Consider the following 12558-nt stretch of genomic DNA (forward strand, 5'->3'; position numbering starts at 1 on the left):
AGCTGTCATTGTCGTTAAGTTTTTGTAAACACGCTGTTGGATTGTATGACCGCCCGTCGAGGCACATCCTTTCAAACATTTCTTATGAATTAATTTCTGTTTTAGCTTTGTTTTAGTAAGACTTATTTATGCACTACTTATTACTACATACTCTATTTTCGTACTCTAAAAATACTTTCTCTTTAAGCCAAAAGAATCGTAAATGTACAACATCGTGAGGATGGCGAAAACTTCACATATGAAAACGCGCAAATTTAAGACTTTTTCATGCTTAGCGTGCGTATATCGAGTTATAGATGCACGCAGGAAGTTTGGAGAGCACGACAAGGATCTGCGCGAAGAAGCCTTTTATTGTGATAGAGTGCAAAATTCTCACAACGCACAAAAAAAGGAACCAAACGTCCCTATTGGCTGGTCAAAAACACGCCACATTTTATACTTTTGTTTGAGCGAGTACATTTATCAAGTTAACCGATATCTGAATGAGAAGCTTAAAATTTACGCGAAAAATGGAGAAAATCAAAGCTAAATGAACTCAAGTGTCACCCAGCTGATCTTCCGACAAATTTGCGAAACGTATAACTTGCGAGTTTTTTACGGCTTTACTTTTGTTCTTTGTTGGATCAGGACCTAAAAGGTCAATGCCGATAGAAAAATTGGGCAGTTCTTCGTTGGTTTCTTCCATATTTCAAAGAGAAGGAAACTTTACTGCAGCTTAACAGGACGGAAACTCTGAAGCCAGGTAAAAAAAGTGCTCACGTCATTTTATTTACGCACGGGCGTGCGTAAATAAAGATTTTGTTCATAGCGGCTCAGTAGGACTTATATAGGGCAAGCACGCGCGCTATGTTATAATTAAACATAAATTCTTTACAAGAGCTCAACGGAAGAAGCAAAAGCTTTTATAGTTTATGGTGATCTCTGGAATTTCTATGTAGGACTTGTTCACACGCAGTCTTCGTGAGGGTGTCACAAGCAGGGTTTCGTGACGAAGGCCTAACGCACGTGAGCTTTGAAACTCTTCGCGGTGGCCACCACAGTTTCTCTAGAATATTACCCCCTTCATTCATTTGTACCTTACCTTACATATCATTTTGTGTTCAGATCACACAATCACAATGAAAGCCTCTCAGTTCGTTTATCGCAAGCGCATAAAAAAAAGTTTAATGAGAGCAACTTCAAAGCTGTTTAAAGCAAGTAACAAAAGAACTCTTGGTAGGATATGACTTCTATCCTATTTCTATTTAAATTAAAGAGACCTCTGCAGACGGATCTTTTAAATATTAAATGGAGAACTACCATTCTAGTCTATCTGAAAGGTCCAAGCAGGTTACAAAGACTAAATAAAACTATTTCTATCTCAATTGTTTTTCTCTTCAAGGTAGATGAGATTTCATAATATATTTGTTTGAAATTACGCCAAATGCTAACCACGTAGCGCTGGAGGAGCTGGCTGAGGATTATCAATAGGCAAAATTGCCAGGTGCCAATCGCATTCAGATTACGAGTCTTTGGCTGGATTGGAGTCAAAAACAAATTACGTAACGAGTCTAACTAATACCATAGCATCCCAATTTTGGCTAAGGAAACTTCTTGACTAACCTATCAGCTTAAACATGCACGTACTAATATTATTCTTGATCGGTGTCACTGCTTATGCAACAAGTCGCATTTCAAACACGTTTCCCAGATTTCAAGCCGCTAATTTTGGCGAGATGATGGACGGGAAACAACTCAACGGGAGCTTGATAAAGTAGATAGAGGTGGAATCAGAAAGCTCTTGTAGATTGGAGTGTGTCAACGAAGAGCGATGTAAGTCTTACAACTTTGGAAGCAAAAAGAACAAACCCGAGAGATGGAAGTGCCAGATCAGTGACTCGGATCGATTTGAGAGGCCAGCTAGGGCCAACTTCATCGAGAACAAAGACTTCAGTTACAGAGGGATAAAGGTATTTGCATTGCATTTCAAAAGATTTTGACTACCACCTAGATATACAAACAAGTTCCAGCAAATGACAATTAATGGTAAAAGAGAATAAATTGATAAAATTGCAGAATTGCATCTATAGTGTATTTTTCTCAATGTTGGCGCGCACGCCATTGTATTGTTTTGTAGAAAAGATTTATGATTTTGCCTTTCAAGGTCACTAAAAGTCATCAAAAGGCGATGAGCAAGGTTCGGACAATCGTTTGCTGTAGCAAGTTTTATTAAAATGATTTTCGTGATAAAGGTAAGGATTCACAAAGGGAGGCGCTCGCTAGTTATAATTCTTCAATTTCGATGAAATCTTTCAAAATGTTCATAAGTTGTGAAATTTGTCCTGCCGATCATTTTAAAGTCGGAAAAAAATGGGGTTATAAAGGCAGTTTCCTCGCTATTTGCAATTTTGTGTAATCTTTTTCTATCTCAAATTTGGTCCTATGAATCTTTTTTATCAACAGGCGCCAGGAAGGGCACCAATATTAATAGTCCAGCAAATCTTAGGAAATTCCAATGGAGGAAACGCAATAAATCTTGCTCAAAAGATCCCTATTTTCTTTGTCACAAAACATTACGTAATGGAATAGCATGCGTAAACTTTCGAGTCTGTCGCCTTTCGGCAATCTTTCCTGCTGTGTTTTGTTTTCGGTTGACCTCTTTTTCAGGCGTATTGAGCCGCCACGTTATTTTGTCACTTTAAAGGCTCCCGCTATGTTCACACCCAGATCTCGCGCGATCAAAAAACCCAATGGAGCCTCCTTAAAAGACAAATATAAAAAAAATGCGAATTGAAGCAGACACATTCGCTCAAGCATTTTTACAAAACATTAGAGAATCATAGAGAACTCTCTCTCATTACTAGCCACAAAGTTTAGTTAAGAAGTTTTTTTTCTCCGATTGAAAGCTAGAGATTATCTCAGTTCGTCATAACATAAAGCGACCAGTTAGGTTGAAATTGCCGCAATGGCGCTGCTATTTAACAAGTCGACGGTAGCTTAGCGTGGTCTGTACTCCTATCGACAAAGATATTCGTCATCACATTTGTCAGAGAGCTGATAAAGCCATTGTGTGAGCAGCTGACATCGACAAATTGGCCAATTAACAACATTGCTGCTAATTGAGGTTAAAAAAATCGCTGTATCCCTTTTTAGTATATACCAAAAGGTGAATAGTACTTTTCGCGCGCTTTGATTGGCTTGTTAGGAGGCCATTGGCGAGTACTACTCACCTCCGAGCAGCTCGAAAGACAAAGTCGCGCTTCAACAGTCAGTTTCCGAGTGTATTGTAATAGATTGACCAATTCTTTTGGTATCTGTGTGGTATAAACTAAAACAGTTACTCTCCTCTGTGTCGTTGAAAGCGGTGGATATTTACCTCGTAGGCCATTCAACGGCTCGCTAAATATCCACCACTATCCACCTCTACTTCGATAAACAATTGTTAATAATATTAATGACTTCATCATCATCATCAATATCATCGTCGGCATCACTGATATATTATCATCATCATTATAAATTTTATTACTCTCACTAATATTATTATCATTATTGTTGTTGTTTACAATCAGAGCGTATGCGAACGAGATAAGTCAGATTGTGGCAAGAACGAAATCTGCATCGTAGACATTCGAACCAACAGTGCACGATGCATTTGCAAGGATGGTTACTCAGGAAAGCCCTGTAGTAAGTGGAAATAATAATGACAATAATAATGCAAAGAAAATAGGAAAGAAAACCGGCACAATAGTGCTTTCACACCTCGAGCACTAGGTGTACACAACTTCTATATACCCCTCCTCTCAATAAATTTCCTTTGTTGTTGTAATTGTTGTTGTTGTTGGTATTTTACAAACGTAATAATCATTCATTATCAAGAGAAACACTACCCCCATGACTAAGTAAAAATAAATTACTTTTACTGTAGTCCAAGGGGACGATTCAAATCAAATTTTTCGTCAACCAGGAGAACCCAAAAGTTGTGCTCTACTATATCAAGATGGTGTCACATCTAGCGGCGTGTTCACTATTAATCCAGATGGTGGAAATGCCATGCAAGTGTTGTGTGACATGACCACGAACGGTGGAGGTTGGACTGTTTTTCAGAGACGTTTTAACGGCTCTGTTGATTTCTATCGAGATTGGTCGTCCTACAAAAATGGCTTCGGAGATTTACACGGCGAGTTTTGGCTTGGAAATGACAATCTTCGTCGTTTGACAGCTGCTGGTAACGTTTCGTTGAGAGTTGACCTGGAGGACTTCGAAGGGAACATCAGATACGCTGAGTACGAGACATTTAAGGTGGCGGACCAAGCAGATAAATACCGAATTGTAATTGGTGGATACAGTGGGACAGCTGGAGACGGTTTGAATGTACACAGGTATTATAAACGGTAGTTTAGAAATGAGGTTGTTGAAAGTAAAATGTCTGATAATTTGCAGGCAAATATTTTTATATCTATTCGTTTCGAGACTTGTGCGAGTAAAGAGATGGAATCCTCAACATATGCTCAATTCATTCATTTGCTATTGATTTTTCCTTTTTTTTTATTTTGTATCTGCCATTTTCGATCTTGGCTTATGAGATGTTAAACTAGTGTGCCAAAAGCTCAAATTCTATCACGATGTTCATCCAATTTAATTATAAGATCTACAAATCGTATTTTGTGGTTTTAACTTTTTGTAGTGACATGCAATTCTCCACGAAAGATAGTGAAAACGACATAAAACCGGACGTCAACTGTGCTCAGAAGTTCAAAGGCGCCTGGTGGTACAGTGACTGTCATCATTCCAATCTAAACGGGTTGTATCTCAGCGGAAGGCATTCCTCAGAGGCTGATGGTGTCAACTGGCTTCCTTTTCAAGGATATCAGTATTCACTGAAACGTACAGAAATGAAAATAAAGTAGATCAGTGTTGTTGTTTCTTTTTCTTTTTTCTTTTGATTTTTCACGAAGAGACTAGCTTGAGGTGTGAATTGTAGTGTGATTCTTCGGAACATTAGCGGCACCGCTTCAACCAGTTCGGGGAAAAACTAAAAGCATTGGCGAAACTGGGCTACCTCACGCAATGCTAAAGGAGATTAGTCATTATTCAAATGACCATTATTTTTAAGCTGCTGGTAAAAGGAACAAAGATAATACCGTAGTTGACATATCGGTTAGATATTGCATGGTCAAGATAAAAGAGCAAACTCAGCAAAAGTAACGAAAGGAAGGAAAGGAAAGGGTATTAAATATTTGAAAGACTTTTAAAACATTTATTGAACTTAGAATAATGCAGCTTTCTTCCCATCGAATATGTGTGTGCAATTATTATGATTTCATTATTTTCAACATATACTTCTGTTCAATTCATGTTTGTTTGTTTTTTTTTTTCATTTGCCACTCTTTGAGTATTCATCTGTCTACATATAAATGATTGATTTGTCTTTATTGATCCTGGCGCAAAGTAACATTTGTTGGGAAAGGAAGCCTAATGTAAAGGGTTTTAATGCGAACGCCGTCGATTGTATTTAAGAAAACCATGACTTCATCTCTAGCTTCTGGTCTTAATGTGGCCGTTTATTCGTATTCCAGGTTCATTTCCTTAGTTAGTGAATAATCTTGTTAGAGCAGGTCAGAGCACGCTAACCACAGTCACGTGGCTGTAACATTATATCTTATCATAAAGATAAGTTCGTATTATGCAGTTCTGTATAATAAAGCAGTTTTGTAAAAGCACTCGTCTACTGCTTGCTCTTTATTATGGTTGTCCTTCCCCAAACACACGGCACCTCATAATAACTGTGTGTAATAACTGCGAGCAGACACGTATCCTGACTTTAAAAAGTCGAGCAATTAGTTACATAAACGGTGTGTTCTTCAACAGAAGTTTGCCGCGGGAATATCAAACATATTTACGAAATTGTCAAGAGTGGTAACATGCATCTAGCACAGGCTGAGTTATTTGAGAACAGGTCACATTAACTTACGTTACTGAAAACGGTTGCTACCCCAAGTACAGATTAATGAAGGGTCGTAGTAAGTTAAAACTGGTCCTACAACCCCCCCCCCCCCACTCCCCTCTCAACCCCGCCCCCCGAAAGAGATTACGTCAGATCATAAAATGATAGTGGATGGTCCGGGTATTAGATCGCACAAGGATACACGAGTCCCTAATCATAAATCAGATTACTGACTCCAAAGTCATAGACTTTTTCCATATCGTTCGATAAAAAACGCCTAGGGAACCCTGGGGAAGTTTTTCGCAAGATGTAAGAAGAGAGAGGACCCTGGAAACGACGTTGGTTTGTACTTAGAACTAGAACTTAGTCTCTCTTCAACAAACAAACCTCCAAAACATGGCGGACTTTGGCGAGGGTCATACCTGTTTAGAATGTGGGAAAAGTTACAATAAGAAATGGAGGCTTGAGGAGCATAAGAGGTCCCATACAGGAGAGGTAGGTTTGTGTTCTGTGTCCTTCGAACAAAATCTGTAGATTTTATGCGCTTTAAACTCTGAATTGAAAGGGTAGTTCATCTGACACGTGCTGTTACTCTGTTCGTCCGGTACGTTTTGGTTCGTCACTAAGGCATTGAACGTGAGTTCGAGGAATTATTATATGTTGAGAACCGGGCCAAAAAAAAATCTCCCTTTAAATGTAACTCGCTTTTTTCCTTTAAATTTCATTTAAAATGATTTAAGCTTTGGTGTGTTATTCGATTATGCCGGAATCGTGCATTACAGACGACGTCATGCAATAGCCGCAAGCTTACATGTATTACACGATCTTACATGCTTGTTCACACCAAAGCTCCAACTCACTAAACTGTGGAAGATCCAGTACAGTGCTTTCTTCTCCAGAAATACAGAGTGAATTTTATTGGAAAGCAATCAAAGGCAAATTCTCATTACTCCAATTGGCCACTTTCTGAGAAGAATCTCATTTTATGGAGTACGTGTTCACGCAATCAATTCAGTTGAAAAGCTAAACCTAAGGACTGCCAGATTTTTATGAAGCTTGATGGATACTGGGCTTTCTTTTTTAGGCATTTTTTTAAAATTTAGCCTATTTTTAGCCTGAATGACCACTTGCTCATTAATCCATGTGTAATAAATGGTAAAGTGTAATAAACACGAGATAATGGTATCCAAACATGCTTTCTGCCTGCAGTGTTTGTCTAGAAATATGAGTATTGGTTATAATTTTAATTTTACCCGCAGAGACCTTTTAAGTGCGAGTTTAAAGGATGTGGTAAATCCTTTATCAGACCATACCATCTGAAGCGTCACTCACTGATCCACACAGGACAGGAAATTTTTAAGTATACAATTGTTTATTCATATACATGGCTTTTTATGGCCCTTTGGGAGAAAATTTCCACATGTGAGGGAATTAACCCTTTAACTCCCAGAAGTGATTAACATGTAACTTCTCCCCATAACATTCCAATGTGATCCTGCAACAAGGTAATAAGAATACTCAAACTTATCTGGTAGCTGTTTTCTTGATCTAAAACCAAATTATTTTAACTAATTTCTTAGGAAATGTGCAGCAATTAGAGGGGAGAATTAAGGGTTAACTTTGTACACCCTAACATCAGTATGCATATTCTCCAAACTGTTCTCTATACTTTTCATAAGGTGCTGACAAGGAGAATTTGTTCACCAATCAAAAGCTAATGTTTCAATGGTGATCATTTCCTTTGTTCTCATGACCTTAATGTGTGATTCACAAGTGATATCGAAGGGAGAAATTAGATGTTAGTCACTCTTGAGGTTTAAAGGGTTAAGAACTGTGCAGTGGGGGACTCTATCAATTGCAGATGTGGACCCAAAGTTATGGATTTTTTTTCTAGACCTGATGTGTGCAGTCAAACATCTACATGTATATATTCTTTGCCCATTCCTTTTTTTATTTTTACTTTTTTTGAAAAATGTTCAAACCAGTTTTATTCTGATATTTTTCATCTTTGACTTTGACCACTATCTTAAAGACCTAGAAGAAATGAAAGAAACTGCTTTGAATCTTAGACCATAAGATTTGATGTTAAATACAAAAGAAAGGTATTTTCAAACTTCATCTGCTCGTGTGCTCCTACCTTTCTTGAAGTCAGATCCTGGCTCCAAAGATCCAAGTGTGTTACAAATGCATTCAATTAGTGATCATGGTTTAAACCATCCCTCTCCCGGCTATAGACATGTCAGTGTATGCCATCAGTACAACAAATAATGAATTTCTGTTTTAACTAATACAATTACAAATAATGTGTTCTTCTCTATAGATGTTCCTACCCAGGCTGTACACAAACCTTCTCTCTCAAGCATAATTTAAAGAGGCATGAGAAGAGATCACATAACAAACCATTTAAGGTAAAGATCTTATCAAATAACTTTGTAATTGTATAATTATGTACATGTATATTTTGTGATCAAATTTTATCTTTTGCTCAAATTAAACTGTATATTTTCATTTGTAATAAAAGAAGTCCAATCTATGTTTTTTTATTGTATTGATTATGTGAGAGGAAAAGACATATTGGTCTTAAACATGCGACATTTTTTTTAGAATTCAGTGGGTGCTTATCAATATGACCAGGTATTCGTCAGTTTGTGTCATCAAACTTGGATGAGCTTTGAAGTGCCACTGTAATGGAATATTCTCATACTTTTTCTTGGGATTGTGACTTCATCAATAGAAAAATTCATCATGCCATGCATCAGTTTTAAGTCTGACTTTGTGAATGTTTCCTGTTTCAACTATGCACCATCACTAGTTTACATTTTGCTCAAGGTGTAGATGTTGAGAAGAAAAGGATGTCAAAGACTTGCTACATGTAGCTAGTTTTATCTAGGTTAAAAATGATGTGTTTCTAAGGTCCTCACTGGTTTTTTTTTGTCTATTTTGTTAACACTATTTCACAGTGCCATTACAAGGGATGTGATGAGGCTTTCAAGAAAAGCACTCAGCTTAGGAGACATATTTGCATTCACACAAATGAAAAGCTGTATAAGTAAGTTTGACTGGATTTAGTTGAGTCCTCTTTCAGTACACTACACAAGGATAACTTCACCTGTGTTATTTGAGTCGAAACAGGTTAAACATAATTGTATTTATTATGGTAATTACTTAAATAAGTGTGGCAGGGCTTATTTATTTTTTCTAGCCTTACATTCCACCCTTATTCTGCAAATGATACTCATTCAAAAATGAGATGTACACTGTATCAAAGAAATGTTCTCTTTTTTATTTAACAGCATATTATCTTTCTGTACGAAACAATTTTATAACTAACAGAGGCGTCCTTTGATCCTCACCTTTCTTCTCTCCCAGCTCTTCCAATTGCATCACTAATAATGTCTTCACTCAACTTCGATCTAAATAATGGCCCCTTTTTTGATCTGAGTTTATGGGGCCTAGCATGGGTTAATGCTCTCCAACATGTACATCTAAATCCTTGCATTTACATTCCAAAGGATTTGCACATAGTTCCAATGAGGGAGGTGCATATTCAGGGATGGCTCTTTTTCAAGTACATAAGGTAGTCATATACGTTTGTATGTTTTTTTATCATCGCAGGTGTCAGGTGGAAGGCTGTGGCAGTGGGTTTGATAGTCTATCAAAGCTTCAGAATCACATGAAGAAGCACAACAAAGGTAATACATGAGTGTTCCATGATAGATTTTAAACTATGTATGAGTACGAAATATTAAGGATACAAGAAATTCTTTTGTAGATTTATTTCTGTTTTCTTCATTAAATTTTAACAAGATAGGCATCATCAGCCACTGGGTATGATGTTTGGTTTTAAAATGTTTTAGGCACAAGTGGTGATTGTTTTGAAGCACAATAAACCTTAATTCAGATGATACCACCTGTATCATTGTCAATCTGGATGACAGCACCCTACAGGGTATATCACAACACTTTTAAATAAAGTGAACTGGGAAGAAAAAACTTATATCATGCTGCTGTCAATCATGTTGCATGGGAAATCTGTGCTTTGCACTTTATTGCAGACAGTTGAAAGGTTCTGTTACTGGGTTTTAAATGGAAGATTTTAGTCCGTTTTGCTTTGATGAGATTTGTGTGAGGCTACAGGAGTTTGAATGCAATGTAATGTGACAACTGTTAAAGAAATCAAACTAATTCTTAATATGCTAAAGAAACATAATAATAATAATTAACAACTATTCACCAGAGTAAAGGTGGCTAGTGGTGCCACTTGGGTGAATATCTTTTTTGGTATGTACTAAAACAGTGAGATAATGTACAGTAGCACAGAAAGATGATTGACACTCATTTATTCCTACAAAGATCACAATATTTTGTGGTGCAAATCCTGTGCAAGTCTGAGTGTGTCTTAATGCTATCCACTGTTTTAACACCTAGTGATAAACTTTTAAACTTTTAAACTGTCTTTTAAATCATTCTGTTCTTTCTTAATCCAGGATACATTTGCAGTACACCAGGGTGCTCTGCAGCCTTTGACAAATTTTCAAAATTAGCAGTGCACATGAGAAGTCATGGTATGTATCTTACACTGAGAATGCTACATTTACTTGAAATCAAACTTTTGTTCTGCAAGAGATATACATTTCCTCTATGTAAAAATTGTGATTTTATTTGTCAGGGGTTTCTTGCAACCATTGTGGCAAGACCTTTTCACAAGCTTGTGAGGTAAGTGTTTTATCCCTTATATGAGTTACTGTTAAATCCTGTTTTGTTTAATTTGTTTATTCAAAATACTTTGATTCACTTGTTTGTACATATAAAATGTCTATATTTCGAATTTGTCAGAAGAGGGACATGTGTTCATTATACCCCAGCCATTGACATGCCCTTCATATGGAGCTGGCATTCTTTGAACCTCTGTATTTCAGGCTAACTGCACAAAGGAGCCTAATCTGCATGTGTAGGGGTTTTAATGACTTTTTTAATAAGTAACCGAGTGTGGTGCAACAGGCAGCTGCTGATGGAGCAGTAGGCAGCTGCCAATGGTGCAATAGGCAGCTGCCAATGGTGCAATAGGCAGCTACCAGTAGTGCAACAGGCAGCTGCAAATTTTGCAATAGGCAGCTGCCAATGATGCAATTGATGGCTGCAAATTGTGCAATAGGCAGCTGCCTATGGTGCAATAGGCAGCTGCCAATGGTGCAATAGGCAGCTGTCAGTGGTACAATAGGCAGTTGCCAATGGTGCAATAGGCAGCTGTCGATTGTGCAATAGGCAGCTGTCGATGGTGCAATAGGCAGCTGTCGATGGTGCAATAGGTGGCTGCCAATGGTGCAATATGAGACTGTGCAGTAAGGCAAAACCCAACCTTAAGAGCCTACTTGCAGGCTAAACAGACTGTGGTGAGAGCTCTTACAGGCGGCGGTAGACCGCTGGTAAATAGCTGTTATGAAACCTCCGCATTTGTCTTTGCAGCGATAGGATTGAATTACAGTTTGGCTCATAGAGTACACTGTTTTGTTCACCTCAATGTGACCTGATTGTGTTTACAGCTCAGGAAGCATGCCGTCATACACAATACGAATCGGAAACTGTACGAATGCCCCAGAGAGGGATGCTCAAAAGTATATTTGAAGGTAGGTTACCTTAAAAAAAAGCTGCTGGAATCTGAAAACACAAATTCTATCAGAGGATAGAAAGAAGCTGTTGTGTCAAATTGCAGTGGTTCATGTAAATTTTCAGCCCACAAGACAATTATCTTTTTGTAGGATTATTTATCTTGCTCAGAAAACAGTGATGAAGAGTTTCCCCGATAGCCGTCCGTCACTGAACTAATGGAGCATGCTGTGCTGTCCTGAATATTGAAAGTCAACTGCTCGGCGTGTGTAGCATAAAACATTGTATTTCACTTTATGCCAGCTGCATTGAACTCGACAGTTTGATTTGCTTATTTTTCAGGCATTTAACCTCAGAGTACACATCAAAGCCTTCCATGAGGGCCACCGGCCTTATCTGTGCACATGGGAAGGCTGTGCAAAAGGATTCGCCCATAAGGTACAGCGCTTCATGCTTTATCTTTTTCATTTTTTTCTTTTTTCATTAAATGTTTATGAAATTATATTCCTGATATTGTGTGTTGCTTTTCACTGTTTGTTTCCCCTTTGTGTATCTACAGAATTCTCTCAGAAAACATCTAGTGCTCCACGCAGAGAGAAGAATAAAGCCAACACCGTCTCCTCAAGACAGATCACCGCCTAAGGTACAACTGTGTGTCTTTTATTGAAAAAAATTCCATAGATTGACGAGTCTGAGGTTTTTATGCAGAATCATTTTTTGTACCATTAGATGTAAAAAATGAAAAAAAACACTTAAATTGTCATTATGAAACAGTTCAACACTACAAAAATACGAAAGGAAATAAAGAAATTTGAACGCCCCAAATAACCACACTCTAAAATTTAGTGTAAAACTGTGAAATTTTGGCGAATAATTATTCTCCAAAAACTTTTTATTTTTTATTTTTGTGAATGCTGCGTGCCGAGGTGTACTGTTTAACGTTAAATTTTAAAATATCGAAATTCAGTTCACAAAAGCGTTCAAAATTACCTCTTAAATATCCTGTGTTCGTATATAGAGAAAAG

The 12558-nt window shown here is 37.6% G+C and overlaps 1 protein-coding gene and 1 pseudogene across 4 annotated transcripts in view; both read left to right on the forward strand.

Moving 5' to 3' along the window:
* Positions 1-12558, forward strand: part of LOC113684518 (uncharacterized) — a 52458-nt gene that overhangs the window by 37097 nt on the left and 2803 nt on the right. The window contains exons 1-10 of one of the 3 annotated variants that reach the window (XM_027201912.2): positions 6306-6421; positions 7186-8028; positions 8247-8334; positions 8887-8975; positions 9542-9618; positions 10414-10491; positions 10596-10642; positions 11470-11553; positions 11876-11971; positions 12093-12176. In XM_027201912.2, the coding sequence (XP_027057713.2) occupies positions 8009-8028; positions 8247-8334; positions 8887-8975; positions 9542-9618; positions 10414-10491; positions 10596-10642; positions 11470-11553; positions 11876-11971; positions 12093-12176 (663 nt within the window). In that variant the 5' untranslated portion in view covers positions 6306-6421; positions 7186-8008. Of the gene's footprint in view, positions 1-6305; positions 6422-7185; positions 8029-8246; positions 8335-8886; positions 8976-9541; positions 9619-10413; positions 10492-10595; positions 10643-11469; positions 11554-11875; positions 11972-12092; positions 12177-12558 lie in introns of those variants that run through there. The other 2 variants (XM_027201910.2, XM_089191821.1) reach the window with 2 other exon arrangements.
* On the forward strand, positions 1483-4925 carry LOC149035638 (microfibril-associated glycoprotein 4-like; annotated as a pseudogene). Its single transcript, XR_016182571.1, has 4 exons — positions 1483-1949; positions 3552-3666; positions 3947-4373; positions 4667-4925. The product of XR_016182571.1 is annotated as a microfibril-associated glycoprotein 4-like (transcript).

The sequence above is a fragment of the Pocillopora damicornis genome, chromosome 13 (genome assembly GCF_964200805.1).
Source record: "Pocillopora damicornis chromosome 13, jaPocDami1.2, whole genome shotgun sequence".
Lineage (NCBI taxonomy): Eukaryota > Metazoa > Cnidaria > Anthozoa > Scleractinia > Pocilloporidae > Pocillopora > Pocillopora damicornis.